This window comes from Phoxinus phoxinus, assembly GCF_949152265.1.
Source record: "Phoxinus phoxinus genome assembly, chromosome: 3".
NCBI classification, from domain to species: domain Eukaryota; kingdom Metazoa; phylum Chordata; class Actinopteri; order Cypriniformes; family Leuciscidae; genus Phoxinus; species Phoxinus phoxinus.
The window spans coordinates 7,993,419-8,010,608 of record NC_136878.1 but is presented as its reverse complement, the minus strand read 5'-3'; the positions used below and the strand labels follow the sequence as shown (position 1 = coordinate 8,010,608).

At 37.2% G+C, this 17,190-nt stretch overlaps 1 protein-coding gene across 6 annotated transcripts in view; it reads left to right on the top strand.

The window, feature by feature from the left end:
- The first annotated feature begins 455 nt into the window (after nucleotides 1-455).
- ksr2 (kinase suppressor of ras 2) overlaps nucleotides 456-17,190 on the top strand; it is a 100,895-nt gene continuing 84,160 nt past the window's right edge. For 3 of the 6 annotated variants that reach the window (XM_079606221.1, XM_079606220.1, XM_079606219.1), the window contains exons 1-2: nucleotides 456-1,204; nucleotides 12,652-12,792. In XM_079606221.1, the coding sequence (XP_079462347.1) occupies nucleotides 1,028-1,204; nucleotides 12,652-12,792 (318 nt within the window). In that variant the 5' untranslated portion in view covers nucleotides 456-1,027. Of the gene's footprint in view, nucleotides 1,205-11,097; nucleotides 11,375-11,948; nucleotides 12,160-12,651; nucleotides 12,793-17,190 lie in introns of those variants that run through there. The other 3 variants (XM_079606223.1, XM_079606222.1, XM_079606224.1) reach the window with 2 other exon arrangements.

Sequence of the window (17,190 nt, the reverse complement as noted above, 5' to 3'; positions counted from 1 at the left end):
CACACACACACACACACACACACACACACACACACACACACACACACACACACACACACACACACACACACACACACGCGCTTGGTCAGGTTGTTAGACCAGTGTAAATCAGCTAAAACCAGCAAACCAGTTTTTTTAATCAAGGAAACTTGAATATAGCCTACTGTAAAAAGTTAACCTGTACTATATTTTTTCCTGTCTCTTGAAATTATTTTTATTGTTGTGTAACCCAATGTAATCAGGTTGAATCTGTCATATAATGTTTTTTTGGAGTGGATCTTGTCAATTGTAAAGTAGACACTTGAAGATGCATTAGGGCAGTATGCCGGGCTACTGCCCTGATGTAGGCTACTTCCAAGTGTACTATCCAAGTGTATTTCCAATGCAAGTGACTGGCAGTTAAACTACTTTTATAAAACATGACCATATAAAACAGTGGTTTGATTGGAAAAGGTTCTCCGAGTTCAAACAGTGAGCTCACTGCATTGATGCTTATCTCGCGAGAACTCTCTCCCCTGCTTGTGTCGGCGGTGCGATGCTGCTGATGCTGTTGCTGTGAATTTGATTGACGCGAACATGTCGGTGTGATGGGGGAGCGCCGGGATGCTGCCGATGATGCTCCAGAAGGGGAATACATGCAGTCAAATCAGACGTTATCGTTAAGAAAGATCACCAATCGTTCTCCTTAAACATCAATGACAAAGATGTCTCAATTTGTGTTGCATTTCACAAGCGCGCAATGGATCTAGCTGATGCCACCGCAGCGAGGATCTGATTTTTATTTTTTCCTTCCTTCCTTCAATGTATGTGTATCATGGTAGAGTCAAGCTGGAGCATCAAACATAAACTGTGCAACCCTGATGACAACACCGTCAGGATATCAGGATATCAACAATGGAATCGCCTTACACGTAGAGTCTAGTTTTTCATGATCACACCATTAAACGCACTATCTAAAGTGTTTTCTGATCTGATTGAGCGAAAAAAAGTAGCCAGCACATAAGAAAAGGACCACTGCTCACAAATTATGGACGAGGAGAATATGACCAAAAGCGACGAGCATCATCTGAGTTTGCAAAAAGCCTTGCAGCAGTGCGAACTGGTGCAAAACATGATTGACATTAGTATCTCCAGTTTGGAAGGTCTGAGGACCAAATGTGCCACATCCAACGACTTGACACAAAAAGAAATCCGAACGCTGGAGGTAAGCAAGCATCCATTTGCCTGAGCCCAAATGTGAATTTTGCACCCCAGCCCCCCCTCCCTGCATTTCTACAAGTCACGAGAGCGTTTGTGTGCGCGGGTGCATGATGCACATTAAACAATTTTGCATTTTTAAATGTGTTTCAAATTAAAGTTGCATCTCGGGGATTGACTGTAGTGGCGTGACAAATGAAGAAGCTCGCGCTGCAGTGAGAGGCGCGAGCTTGCGCATTCTGCAGGTGGTGAAGAAGGTGGTTCGTGCGCTCGCGCTGCTAACATGGACACCGAAAGGGGCCTATTGTTGACATTAATTTATATCCTCGTTTTTAAATCATCCACGTTATTAAAACATTCGTACTTTCAATATAAACATGGCATTGTTTTAAATTATGTTACGTAACGAGTTAATGTCCCAGATATTTTCTTCATGATGGCAGTGTAGGCTTGGTCGATCAAATATATATATATTTTTTCAAAGACTCGATATCTAGATCAGGGTGTCCGATAAATAATTGCAGCAAATTAGACCTGAGGGAGAACGAGAAACAACATGTTGTTGTGTACCTTTAACTGTTGTTTTTTTCCTTTTATGTCACGTGTCTCAAACTTAGCAATGGGTATCGTAGGATTGCGATTTTTCTTAACGATTTCCGGTTCTATTAGCCATTAGATTCGGGTTCATGCTGACTTAAAGGGATAGTTCACCCAAAAAAATGTAATTCTGTTATAATTACCCACTCTCATGTCGTTCTAAACCCATAAGACTTAGACCGTTCATCTTCGGAACACAAATTAAGATATTTTTGATGAAATCTGAGAGCTTTCTGTCCCTCCACTGACAGCTACACAACTACCACTTTGACGCTTCAAAAAGTTCATAAAGAGATTGTAAAACTAATCCATATGAATTGAGTGGTTTAGTCTAAATTTATGAAAAAACTCATTTGATGAACAGATTGAATTTAGGCTTTTATTCACATTTAAATATTAATCAGCAAACATAAACAGCTCAACTGAACCTGCTTGATGCACGAGAACAAACCTCATGATGCGTAACACACGAGAATTAATCTCATTGGTTCTTGCACGTCAAGCGAACATGCTTGAGCTTTTGTTTTCCACAACTGATGTGTGAGTTGATGAATGTTTAGGCCTATATGTGAATAAAAGCCTTCATATGCGCGCGTGTCTCTGGGAAACAGTCTCTCTGACAGCAAAATTAATTGTCGCTTTTCGCGCACTTCAATGGTTTAAAATCACTTGTTTTTAAACTGTAATACTTAAACTAACTGCATGTTAACGGTAAGCTTTCGTTACTGTGTAGCACAGCAACGTCATGTGAGTGTAAACTCGCTAGAATCGATAGTCCAAAATTTCTGCCGGGTTAATTGTGTCTACCACCAGTATATCGTCCACCCCTATGTATGATATTTCGCTGTAGCCACATTGGACCAGCGGTTTAGAAAATGGATGGATGAATAATTCAGCTGCGGGCGCCATCTTCTGGTGAGATGCGGGAATTCATTCGGCACAACCGTCACACTGCATTATGGGTATTCTCTAGCTGTAGAATGTACATGAGGTGTACACTCATTATTACGGTATTGAATGAGTGCACTCAATAACGTTCACTGTGGTTTCGGACACCACCACAAATGGCAGTCCCTTCAAATAGTGCCTTTAGGGTATAGGGGGCAATTTCGAACACAGCCCATGTTTTTGATTCACTATAAAGAACATATCAGACTATGGTTTTGAGAGATACTGCAATTAACAAATTGTTTAAAATTACAACATTTAAAACACCAGTTTTGAATAAGGTGCTTGAAATCAACATACTGTCCAAAACCACTGCTAGAGAAAACACAGTTGTGCAACTGGACTTGTAACTTGAAACCTTATAGTTACAGAGATATAGTCCTTGTGACAACTTCCCTGTTGGACACGTACAGTAGCCCAGGGCACCTGTTTGAATGGATGGAGAATTTCACACTAAACCACATCCAACTGCAGTTCTGTGTGGTTTTTGGCACAGATTTCCTCCCAGTCAGTTGTCTGTCTTCTATTGCTCTGTGTTTCAGCGTGTTTAGGCTTCAAATACTTCTTTACTTTAGACTGGGTCTGCGACGCGTAGATGCAAGAGTTCCTAAAAGTGATCCCTGCTTATGGGCTTGATATGTAGGTCATATATTACTGTATGTATGACACTTACTACCTTGGGTATAGTCAGTTATTTGTCTTTATGATCTAGTATTGCTTTATTTTGAGATAAGGTCTGTGTTTTTTGTGTGTGAATATACTTTTGATCATGATTATGCACTGTTGCATGCGTGCTGGCATTGCATTCCATTTATCCTTTTTCTTTACGCCACCAAATAGTCTGCTTTTCAACAGCTCCAGTGTTTTGTGCTCTGTTCACTTGACGTGGGGAAACCCATTTTCCCGTTGGCTGTTGATTGCAGCCGTCATAATGTCAGCATGTCACAATGAAGCACTTTGTTTGTTCATGTTGATGGAATAATAATTACAAACATTAGATATTATCTGGGGGTTCTTGCTTGTTTACCTGGTGATGGAGGTGCATTAGCATCCTCAATTTACCAGGCACCAGTGATGCTCAAAGCGTAATGCCATTTGGTTACGTTGATATAGTGATCCCTCTTTAACTATACTCACCCAAAAATAATACAAACTCATTCCAGGTTTAAAGGTTCGGTAAGTGATTTCTGAGAAACATTGATGAAATTGTATCTGTCCGAGCACCATAACACACTTGTAGACAATCAGCAGTAGGGGGCGTGTCCACTCTTGATGGGGGAGGAGAGAGAGTGAGCAAGAGGGAGATTTGAAGACTGTAGAAAGAGAGTTGGCTAGGAGACATTACAAAAGAGAAAAAGTCAGAAGAATATCAGGTGTCCTTCACACTTAATGGAGGCAGCATCTGAGGGGTTCTTCACTCCTTAGGGCCCTATTTTAACAACCTGAAACGCAAGTAACTTTGTGGGCGGATCTCGGGCGCTGTTGCTATTTTACCAGTGGGATAAGTGACTCTTGCGCCCGACGCAAATCTAAAATGGTTTGGTCTGAAGTAGCTACATTACTCATAGGTGTGGTTTGAGCGTAACGTGCAATAAACCAATCAGAGCGTCATTTCAAATTCCCTTTAAGAGCAGGCGCGCTTGTTCCATGGCCAAGCATGCGCCCTTTAAAATAGCATCTGAATAATGCGCCACTGTCTTTAGACTGGGTTTTTCCTGGTCAGTGGCGGAATTGTTTTCTGAAACGGCAAAATAGCACCAGGGAACGTTTGCGCCGGAACACGCCTATTCTTTTCACTGAACGCCTGTTCTTTCCCTAATTTACCGACGTGCGTCTGTGGAGGGAAAAGTCCGCTGTGCGCGGGTGCAAAATAGGAATGATACATGCGTCGGCGTACAAAGTCATTTGCGCTGGGTGCAAGAAGGGCCCTTAGTCTTTTTATACTTCTTTTTGGGGAATTCCAATTCCATTTCGTCCATCAACTGTCGCCTACGATGTTGTCTTCTTCTAGCGCTTCTCTCTTTCTTCATTACTTTCACCTCCGCTTGTGAATTTAACACTTTCTCTTCACCCCCGTGCACCCTTCCATTGACCTTTATTGTTGGTTACAAACAGCAAGTTCATGCACTTAAGTTTCACACCTTTTCCTACACAAATTTCACTCTTTTTTTTCACACCATAATAAACAAAGGAAGTCAAATGCAGTTGTTTATAGCCTACATCTATGACTCACAAAGTATTTTAGGTACTTTCCACTCATATAACATTCAAGCATTTTTATATTTAAGCATGTATGGCATTACTTTAAATGCAAGCAAAATAACATTTCTTTGAAACAGGCAGATAGCAATATCAATATCCAAAACAGAGGGAAGGCCTGAAAACGTCATTTAAATTAGCCTACATAGCCTAGACAACTAGCCTATACATTTGTTTTTAGAAGTTGGTAATGTATAAACTTGATAGTCTTGAAAGTTTGTTAACATGGAACAACATTCGCATGAAAATGGTAAACAGCAAACACAAGCAAGAAAATAGCTCCAATCATGTTGTTTCAGTCTTCGATATACAAGACAGCAAACTATGGATAAAAAAACAAAATTTGGGTAATGCTAGAGCCTATATCTGTGTATTACATAATAAACTAAAATAAAGTTTATATATCACATTTTCTGACTACTTTAGTTTTTTATAATACACCATACTTTCACCCAAACTGAATAACTAAAAACAAGTTTAAATGGGTAAATCTTCTATAAATATTTATGATTCTTCATTTTATTTTCTACATACTCCAGTTGTTGTTAAAACACAGTAGACATGCTTATTCTGTGCATTTTAAGCACTTTTTGTGGGGAATCATATGTTTTGTCCATCAAAAGTGTGCTTTCCCTTCAATTTCCCTCCAAATAAAATGCACTCATTGGTTAAAATGGACGGATAAAATGGAAAAAATATGTGCTGCTCACGCACTGCTCACGGTTGCAGTGTGAAATGACCGTTACATTGGTTTTGAGTGTGCGCTGCTGGCGACTAACAACGAACTCTTGCTTACTCCTATGTACTGTATGTTAATTTTTTGTTCTTCCTTGTCGTTCGTCACCTTCACTTTATTTTTCGAGAAACTTTATTTTGCATCGCTTCTGCTATGATAAAGAGACATCCGCTCCTGCATTGTGTGTTCGTGCATTTTGGGGGGCTGAGCAATGAATGAATGTTTGTTTGGGTTGATTTCAAATAGCCTATCAAACAGTGTTCAACAATGATTCTCAGAAATTGCTTACTGCACCTTTAAAGTATATTGCAATTATAACTCCTTCCAATACATCAGATAAGCTACTGATAGAATCTGTAATATTTTATAATCAGGGATTATAATTGATTATATGCTATCTTCTAAATTCATAACATTCAGTCAATGTATGTTTAAAAATGGCTTACAAATTGCCACTGGCTTAAAGGGGTCATGAACTGGCTTTTAAATTTTTTTTATATTGTTGTCTGAGGTCAATGTATGACATTCGCTTGGTTTTTACATTCAAAAACATAAAAATGAATAAGTAATAGGCTATTTTCAACCCTGTTTTTGAGCCTAGCTCCTAAAACACTGGGTTTTTATGGGCGTGCCACATTGAAGACTTGGAAGTAAACGCCCACTATGATTGGATAATAGTTTTGTATATTATAATGAGTTTCATGTAATGCACGAATCGGTGGGCGGGGCTTAACAGGCAGTGTTGAAGTAGGCGCGATCTTCTTCTGCGGAGGCGGTGTTTGATACCCTTTGACGTCATAGAGCCCCACTTTGAAAAACATGTCGTTCGCTGTGCCTGCTGTCAATAAAAGCTTTTATTGGACTAACAAGGAAGTTTTCAGTTCTGAAACTTACAGGATATTCTTATAGTATGATGACCTCTTATATATGTCAAAAGCTCAAGGAAAATTAGATTTCTCAGTTCATCACCCCTTTAAAGGTGCAGTATGTAAGAATGACAATACTGTTCTAAATAGGTACTGCAGTCGAATTAAAAATATCGTAGATCGTGGTTTCTCCCGCCTCCTGCTCGTCAGACTGGACGGTGCTCACTTGGGTTGCCAGTTTTGGCACACGCAACAGGAACGAGCACAATGGACAATGAAAATTGGCAACGTGCAGTATCACAGACCAAAACAAAACAAACATTCCAGCCTGGAAACGCACATTTCAAAGTAAATTAACTGGCCGTAGAAGTGTTTTTCAGAGAAGCGAGTATGTGAACTTAGCATGTTTCCTAAATATCTGCAAACATATTATGGTATTTTTATGCTTTAGTAAAAAAGTTACATACAGCACCTTTAAATTACATTAGAAACTACATTGCTTCCATCCACTGTATTGGACAGATGTGTAACTCTCTCTAAATAAAAAAAGATTGGGTGTGATTATATGTTTGTTTCTAAAATGTAAAATTTGCGATTTAAAAATATATACATCATATCTTTATTTTGTGGCTTTTGAATAGATTATGGAATAGCTTTGAAGCGGATAAAATATGATGCTGCATTTAAATGTTTTAATTTATTGTATTGTTTTTTTGTTTTGTTTTTAAATCTGGCTTGATCTGTAAAGCACTTTTGGGTCGACTTCTGTTGTTTGTTAAATGTGCTACAGAAATAAAGGTTGACTTGACTTGACATCAAAGGATTAAAGCAGGGTTTACCAAAAGTCCAGCTGAAAAAAAGTTTGGGATTCCCTGGCTTGAAGAATTAATCAGTTTTGTTGGCAATATAACGAGAGAGTGATGTGTATTGTGACAGGAGTTTATTATTCAGTTTTCCTGGATTTGGGTCAGTTATTTTTCAGTTCAGAAAGGGTATTTAGTTCAGGTAGTGCATTGAAAACTTTGAGAGAAAATGCATTTGAAGTACATCTCTTTGGGTTTGAGCTGGGACCCACAGACAACGTGCTTTGTTTTCATGTGTTGCCAAGGGAGATCAACCCAACACAATTGAAACTGAACAGACTTCTCATGTAGATGGAGAGTGTTCAATAAACTGATAAGGCTGAAACGATCAAATAGCAGATACGTATTTACTCATTAGTTTAAAAGGTCAAAATGTATCTTGATGGAATCAGTTTCTGGATGATTTGTCAACCGTAATTCTTTGTTTTCGCTATGTGTGTGACATTCATACCCCATAGGCTCACTTGTGGACAAAAACATGTTTTGCTCTATATTATACATTTTGTACATTGTAAAAACAAATAGAATTTAAAAAAGGGCAACAGTCAGTTTGCATTACTTTTGAGTCAAATAATTAATTAATTTACAGATTACTAATTCAATGTTTGAGTGAATATAGATTGATTATAAGTTGCTTTTTTGCACATCATTCTTTTAATCATGTGTGCGTCTTCTGATGTTTTCTAATAATTTCATGTTTAATTCAATGTGTTACTTGTCAGTATCTTTGTAATTATTTGTGAAATTTACTAGCAATTTCTGAGTGAAAATTTCTTACACCATTTTCCCCCCAGTGCACTGAAAAAAAGGTTTTGTGGTTCAGCTCCATTCCCAGCATGCACTGGGGCATGAATAATTAATATGGTTGCATTGTTTGACTGTTTAACAGTTTTATTCACACAGTGGTTGTGGGTTTTGTTTTCACATTTAGAAACGTTATTTCTAACATTCACACAGTTGTTGTGGGTTTTGTTTTCACGTTTAGAAAGGTATTTAGCCTATATATAAGGTATTTAAAGGTTTTTAGTATTTTCCCCATGTGATTTCACGTGAATATTTCAACTCAAAAATGCATTAATCTAACTTACCTGCTGTGCTTAAAAAGTCATGACAGAAAAAGCATTTTTAGCACTATTTACTTGATTGAATATTTTTTTACACTGTAGTGCATATATGCTTTTTGTCTACCAAATAGTTTTGTGAATAGTTAAGTCTGCAAAATAGGTCTGTGTGTTTTTGTACAATGCTGCTATTTTTTTTTTATTTTTTTTTTGCTGTCACATTCAAATATTTAATATAATTATATTGTATGTTATAGATTTCTACCCTTTATTCAACACTGCATCCTTGTTAACCACTGGATGCTATTTTAACCATAAAGACAGATACAGTATATAATACATAAAAGAGAACTGTAAAATGCTACAGAAGATAGCTAGTGTCTTGTGAGTTTTTTGTGTTCTTTATTTATAAAAAATAACAAAGCTTTAAATGTTGCCTTTGTATTCCTCCTCGTTCCCCTGCACAGACATTGCAGTGACATCACTGTCTTGGGAAACTTGTCCAGTTTAGAATATTCATGTTTTTTCAACATGCTTAAAATCAGCTCAAAGAGATCATAAAATATTGAATGACATTAAGGACGGATAAAAATGCCAAGCATTGCATTTAGAGTTTGCTTATGGATCTGCATGCGTGTCACAATTATACTTCAGTTATATATGATAAAAATACACAGTTTCCTTGGAATCTGAATATATCCACGCACATCATTATATACAGTACATCTGTGCATTCCTAGAAATAATTATTTTCACTATCGGCCTATTGTTTTTACAGCTAAACAACGATATAACTGAAATAATCGTCTTTGGACCATCAGCTCTCACCTTGGGCCCTATCATACACCCGGCGGCCGGCGCAATGCAGCGCCAGGCGCGATGCAAGTATTTTCTGCTAGTTTCAGCCTGACGCAGTTATCTTTTCCACATCCTGCGCCACATTGTTCAAATAGCAAATGCATTTGCGCCCATCTGTGCGTCCATGGGCTGCTGGTCTGAAAACGAGGTGTGTTCGGGCGCATTGTTGACGCGTTGCTATTTTGAGGAACTGAAATAGACTGAACTGAAACTTGGTCTAATAAAGTCAATGGTATTTTTTTTGTTATTGAAATGTGAACCTATAGGCGGGTCCACAACGCGCGTACACTCTGCTTATTACACACACAGGGATGCGCAGCAGCACACAAACATACCTATTAAAAATAAAAGGATTACAATGTAAAAGATTATTATTCTGTAGGCTACATGAAGTATCCGTCTTGTCCCGTAGATGGTCTACTTGCGCGCTTTAACCTTGCGCACGAGCAGATCCGTTTTTCCGCTAGCAAATTCCGCCATGTAAATAGCGACTCTGCCATGGCGCGAGCGCAACTGGCTTTTAAAGGGAATGGGAGATGAGACTCTGATTGGTTTATTGCACATTACGCCCAAAACACACCCATTACTCATTAAGAGAATAGGGACAACCCCTTTAGACCATGCATGCGCCGGATGCGCCGACCATTTTTCCTGTCGCTAAACTAGAAAAAGTGGATTCAGACATGTCCTAAGTGCACTTGCGCCGTGCGCTTTAGACCATGTGCTTAGATCATTAAAATAGGGCCCCTTGTGTCCAACCAGCCTGTTCTCACGTAAATGTGTCTCTATAGCACGCATTGTGTTTATCATGCAATTTATACGCGGAAATGAGTTTTTACGCAGTTTTCGCGTGCATTTAATATGCACTTCATTGCTTGTAATACACATGCACCCCACACCACTAATTCTACCCAAACGTATAACACACACGCACCCCACACCACTGCTAAACCTACCCTAACCAAACCATGTGTATCCTATGCACGTAAAAACTCATTTTCGTGTATAAATTGCACGATAAAGACACTGCATGCTATAGAGACGCATTTAGTGTGATCGGGTTGGTCCAACAGCTTGGTCCCCTGTCTTCTGTGTCAAAAACCTTGGTGTTATTTTTGATTCCACACTGTGTTTTGATAAGCAGATTAGTGCTGTTGTGAAAATCAGTTTCTTTCAGTTAAGATCTATTGCTAGAATCAAGAAGGACCTCGAAACTGTTATTCATGCATTTATAACATCTAGGCTGGACTACTGTAAATTCACTCTATTTGGGTTTGCCTAAATCAGCTGTAGATCGTTTGCAAATCAAAATTCACTGGTTACCGGTTAAGATCTGTGTTGATTTTGAAATTTAGCTTTTTGTTTTTAAAGTTTTGCATGGTCTTGCTCCTCAGTATATTTGTGATCTTCTGACCCTTCTGACCTATTTGTATTCTTCATGTTTTAATTGAGGTTGTACATTTTCACTTGTTCTGTTTTTTCTTTTTCTTTTTTTCTAGTTATTTGATTTGTTTTAATTCTGTTTTATATTTCTTGTACACTTTGGTTTCAACATTTTTTGTTTTTAAATGTGCTTTATAAATCATTAAACGAAACTAAAAAAAAAAAAAGCTGATGATCAGGGCCGATTAAAAGAATTTAGGGCTTTCTACGCTTTAAAAAAAATAGTGAAGTTGACTATTGATTACAGAAGGCTCTATTTGACCCTATGAATCATCCCGTAGTTCAAGCCAGGGTTGCCAGGTTTGCGATTCGCTGGCCTGCCGCAAGAGCTTTGCGCTTTGTTGCTTCTGATAAGAAACAAAGTCCCAGTTTTCAAATTCTGTGCATTTTATCTTTTATCACGCAATTCAAACAATAAATGTCGTTTTTTTACGTTCTTAAATGTGACGTGACAGCTCGCTGTAGGCAGCATTTCAAGCGGCAGCGTGGATAGAAAGTCATTTAGTCATTCTTTTTTAATACAAATGCATGCATGAACTTCAAAAGGTATGTTGAAAGATACAGCACAACTTATCGAAATGTATAATGTCTCATTTAATCGCTAAATCAGTGTTTCAACCGGTGGAAAGACATCAATAAAACAGCTTGTGAAAATTTTCCACTTAACGTTGCATTTACCTCAGGTTATCCAAAGTTATCAAGTGTTCACAGCTGGTTAGTTAGCTATAAAAAAAAATAAAAAAAAACACTAGAGAGAAGCTTATTTACTGTTCATTATATGTTTGAATAAATATGTCATGACGACAAGTGCTTATGAAAGCTTATGTATTTTAATACTAATTATTATTTCTGAAAAATAAATAGCAGTTGAATATATAATAGGGCTCTGTTGTTAATTTTAACCTCTAATATTATATTAATGTACGTACCAAATGAGAGGGTTCCTTGTATAGCTTACGGCATTAGTTGGGAGAGATTTTTCCCCCCTTAAGAAAACCAAACTACTGGTATCTGCAGATATCATTTTGAATAATCGGCTATGGTATCGGCGGAGAAATTTAGAGTGCTTCTCAATACTCCAATTGATGCTTTCTCATGTCCTCCCTCCGCCATCCTCCAGCCCTTGACCCGGAAACTGATCGAACTTAACAATTTTGAAGGCCATCTCAATCCTACAATTGTTCCGCAAGAAGGCGAGGAAAGCTCCCTGAGGAGTCATGGGTCATGATATACAGGTGTATCCTTTCCTCGCATCCCAAAGGGTGGAGCAAAGATGCAAGGAAAGAAAATGAGGATACACAAATAAGATATGAGGAGCATCATTTGTATTGGTGCATCTCTACTTTAATCAAAATAACTTCCCCTTTCTCTTGCAGCAACATCTATTCTCTTGTGACAACCTGTCACTCACGAGATCACAGCAATAGCAAACCACAATGATCCAACCATCCTGTCTATTCCTGAGGGATTGTTCGAGAAGCCGTTTCACTCTGATATATACATCATAATAGTGAAGAAAAGCAACTTTTCTATCGCAACTTCCATTTCATGCCAACTTTAAAATATTTTTTGTAAACATGGTGATATAACATTTTAAATATGTGCAAACATGTGCAAACAGAGCTGAGAGTTCTTAGTTGGTCAGTAATCTTAATAAACATGCAAGGAGAAGGGAACTCTCCGAGTGACAGGTCTTCAAATGATGTTGATATTGCAGAATTGAATGCACATTCTGCGTGTCACATTGCTGTAAATTCTCTAACTTATAACATATTGAAAATGTTAAAATATGAGTGCTATATAAAGTCTTTCTTTCTTTCCAGGGTAAACTGGTGAAGTACTTTAGTCGGCAGCTCTCTTGCAAGCGTAAAGTGTCCTTACAGGAGCGGAATGTGGACCTGGATGGATTCCCGCAGCTGGGACATTGGTTCCGCATTGTTAACTTGAGGAAAGAGGTTATTGAGGTATGTACAATCCTGTATATTTTGTCCTCAACCAGTTAAGTGCAAACAGGGGTGGGTGATATGACCAAAATCTTATATCACGATATGAGTCATTTTATTTCACTATAACGATATATATCATCATGATATCGTTATTTTTTGCTTTAAATAAGGTTTTTAAATCATCAAACAATGTTATACCATTGAAATTTCATAATTCTTGTCACCAATTTTAATATCACAAAAACTAATACTAGCCTATGTAAAAAACAAACAAACAAAAAAAACCTTTCGGTGACACTTTATTTTGATGGTCCCATTTAGACATTGTACTAACTGTAAGTAACATTGCACCTACATGTCTATACACTCTCATCAGAGTATTAGTAAAGACTCTCTGCTTAATATCTGCTAACACTTTATTTTTATGGTCCCTTAACAGACATTCTACATACTATGAGTCACTTATTAACTACATGACATTTAAGTAGCTTTTATAAACGTGCCTTAGAGAATAACATTACTGGTGTAATGACAAAACAATGGCACTGACATATTTTAAGATATGGTTTCAGTTAAAACAGCTCAAACATGCATTTTAGTCTGGGACGAGGCTTAAAGGAACACTCCACTTTTTTTGGAATTAGGCAAAGTCCCTTAGAGTTAACAGTTGAGTTTTACCGTTTTCGAATCCATTCAGCCGATCTCTCGCCGTTAGCCTCTCTCGCAAAAAAAAATGACCAAAGAGTTTTGATATTTTTCCTATTTAAAACTTGACTCTTCTGTAGTTGCATCGTGTACTAAGACCGACGGAAAATGAAAAGTTGCGATTTTCTAGGCCAGTATGACTAGGAACTATACTCTCATTCCTGCGCAGCGCCTGAACATAGTCCCCGGCTAGGTAACTTCCAACGTGACCGGCACTAAGTTTGTAATATCATTGCGCCTGCTGGTACGGCAGCAGTTCCTTAATTATACGCAGGAATGAGAGTATAGTTCCTAGTCATATTGGCCTAGAAAATCGCAACTTTTTACTTTCTGTCGGTCTTAGTACACAATGTAACTACAGAAGAGTCAAGTTTTAAATAGTAAAAATATCGAAACTCTTTGGTAATTTTTTGGAGAGAGATGCTAACGGTCTAATCAGATTCAATGATCTATGCTAAGCTATGCTAAAAGTGCTACCGCCAGACCCGGAGTTCGGCTGAATGGATTCGAAAACGGTAAAACTCAACTGTTTAACTCTAGGGGAGTTGGAAAATGAGCCTATTTCCAAAAAAAAGTGGAGTGTTCCTTTAAACCTGGTCTGTGAAACCAGCCAAGAATGTCTAAAGGAGACAGTGTAACGTCTAAAGTGTTACCAAACTCTTGCTGAAGCATTCTGAAGACAAGTAAACAGTCAGTGTAGTAGTAGTACATATGAAAAGCAGACTTCATGGATTCAGTTCAGAGTTGGGAAATATCATGGATGGATCTGATTGTGACAAACAGTAATGCTATCTATTACTTACTAAAAGATAGCATTACTTTGCTCCTGGAGGGCCACTGTCATGCAGATTTGAGCTCAAACCAGCACCAACTCTCCTGCCTTGAAGTTTCTAGTAATCCCGAAGACCTTGATTAGCTCATCAGGCATGTTTAATTAGGGTTGGAGCTAAACTATGCTGGGCATTGAACTGTAGACCACTGTTTTAGTATGTGCTTCCAACACTAAGGTTCGGGTTAGAGGTTAGAATTTCTTTAATTTGTTTTAGGCAATCATCTCTGTGATTGACATGACTAACAACATCTTTAGAATCGCTTCAGAATGTTCTTCTGCGCAAAATAAATAAATCTTAATAAAGCTAACAAATTACACACATTTCAGAGTTTAGGCCTAGCTGTGAAATGTATTACAAGCTACGATGTCTATACAAACGGAATTAAGAAAAAAATGCCAGAAAACTAATAGGAAATAAATAGAAAAATTAGATACTGTACACTAAAGTGAAATTCAGACATGAGTGTGTGGAGCGATTATGTATTTGGGGGAAGTAGCTCATTCTGAGCCTCCCCATGCAGTATATTTCTAAATCTTTCCCATCTAATGGGAAGAAACATTGTAAACAGAAGGTCTATATAACAGAAGATACTCTGAGGCTTTCCTTCTGTGCCGCTGTCCTTAGTGCTGAAGTATTGGCGCTGTCCAATGTGCTGAAGCCCCCTGCTGATGTGGAGAAGGAATTGCAACTATATAGAGTGCAACAGTCGGTCCTAGGAATTATAATATTCATATTAATGTATCCTATTCCAATAACATAAATTTTTCTCCATAGAGGAACTGATTTTGAACAGTAACTTATAAACATTTTAAGACCAACATAGTGTGAGCTACGGGTTGTGGGTTTTTTCCAGTTTTTTTCAAGCCTTTAGCCCACATAATTTCAATTTATTTGTTTCTGTATATATAATCTACATCTTTAAATCAATAGTTTTATATTATATCATTTTGAAGTGCTTCATGGGATTGTACTGTAGTTCTTTCCCTCATTAATGCACAGTCTTGTACACAGCAAAATCCCCAGTGTTAAATTAACACTGCTCAGTGTTTATATGAGTCCACACTCAGAGAGTGTTAAATGAACACTGAAGCAGTGTTAAAGTTAATGAGATAATTAAGTGATTAATTGAGTTATGATTGAGCATTATTGAAGACACCTGATGATAACAAGCAGAATCACTGAAGGAGAAAATTAATATAAAATGGATACCATTATGGATATCAGTGTTTAGTTTAGTTGGCCTCTTGACCCTTACTTTATTAACTTTAGAATTTGTTTGGCTGATGTATTTCAGTTATAGCAGCCAGATGATCAAAGAGAAAAGGTGATCTGATGGTGTTGGTTGTGTTTTAACATAATCAATAGTTGCTCTGAACTCATTGAGAGTATAATTTCAAGTTTACATTATGGATTGTAGGAGCACTGTCCTTGTAGAGTATGCCTTTTTCAATTAAATACAAATGATGAAGTCAATTACAAAATACAAAAAAACAAAAACTTTGTAAAAGTATTTCAGGTAGGCACACACAGACATCAAGAAAAAGCATATGACTCTCAACAATGGTGACAAACAGATCACCTCTGAACATAAGCTCATTATTTATTCATGCAGCAATGCATGATGGGAGCTATGCATGAGATTTGATTGGTGGCATCCAGACTGCAACATGCTTTATAATTGTCACCATTGTTGAGATTCACAGGCTGATTCTTGATGTCTGTGTTTAAAAAAGAAAAAAACTGTTTTGTCTGTGTTTAAGTTTTAAAATGTTATTTTGATTACATTGTAAAAGTAAAAAATATTATGCTTTGCAAGGACTGTGCTGCAATAATAAATGAAGTAAATGTAACTCGGAAATTGGGAACTAAATGCCTTGAGTGATTCAGGTCGAATAATTGTGAAATAATGATAATATTTAATCACAACCAACACCTTTATATCACCATTTTTTCTTTGATTATCTGGCTGTTATAACTTACGTACAACAGCCAAACAAAATCTAAATTTAATGTTTTAAGGGTCAAGAGTCCAACTAAACTAAACACTAATGTCCATAATGGTAACATACCAATTAGGATTTTCTCCTTCAGTGATTCTGCTTGTTATCATCAGGTGTCTTCAATAATGCTCAATCATAACTCAATTAATCACTTAATTATCTCATTAACTTTAACACTCTTCAGTGTTCATTTAACACTCTCTGAGTGTGGACTCATATAAACACTGAGCAGTGTTAATTTAACACTGGGGATTTTGCTGTGTACATTTGCAATTTTGTCCGATTTCAAATACTTTTTGATTCAAGTTTCAAGATTCAACTCGTAGCTGGTTGGTTTGGTTTTTTTCTTATAACTCCTAAACAGATTTTTTTTAAAGATCCCAATGGAAAAAGTGAATGGGGACAAATACTTATGGAATCAAGGCCATGAGAAGAGTACATTTGTATGAATTAAAAGCTAAACTGATGTAATTTTATTTTACACATGTCCCAAGAAAAAAAAAATGCTGAAATGTATTCAAGATGCTGAAGATGAGTGTTTAATATTTGATTTTTAACGTATGTCAATGTTTTAACTGGTAAGAAAAGCACTTAACCTCAGGTTGCTCCAAGGTTACTTATAAGTTTACTATAATTTATTGTTGATAACAGCATTAGTAATTGTACTGTATGTGTTGCCGACATATTTGCAGACGAGTCCAAGTTAAGTCTTATGTCATGAGTTTTATAAACCCTTTCAATTCATTAAATGATTAATTTACTCAAAAAGAGGTATTATTTCCATGTTCAGATCAAGTACTTGTATAAAAATAGTACTGTATGAAGTTTTACAAAAGATCATTTTTTCATACTTCATACATTTTTTTAAACGACTCATT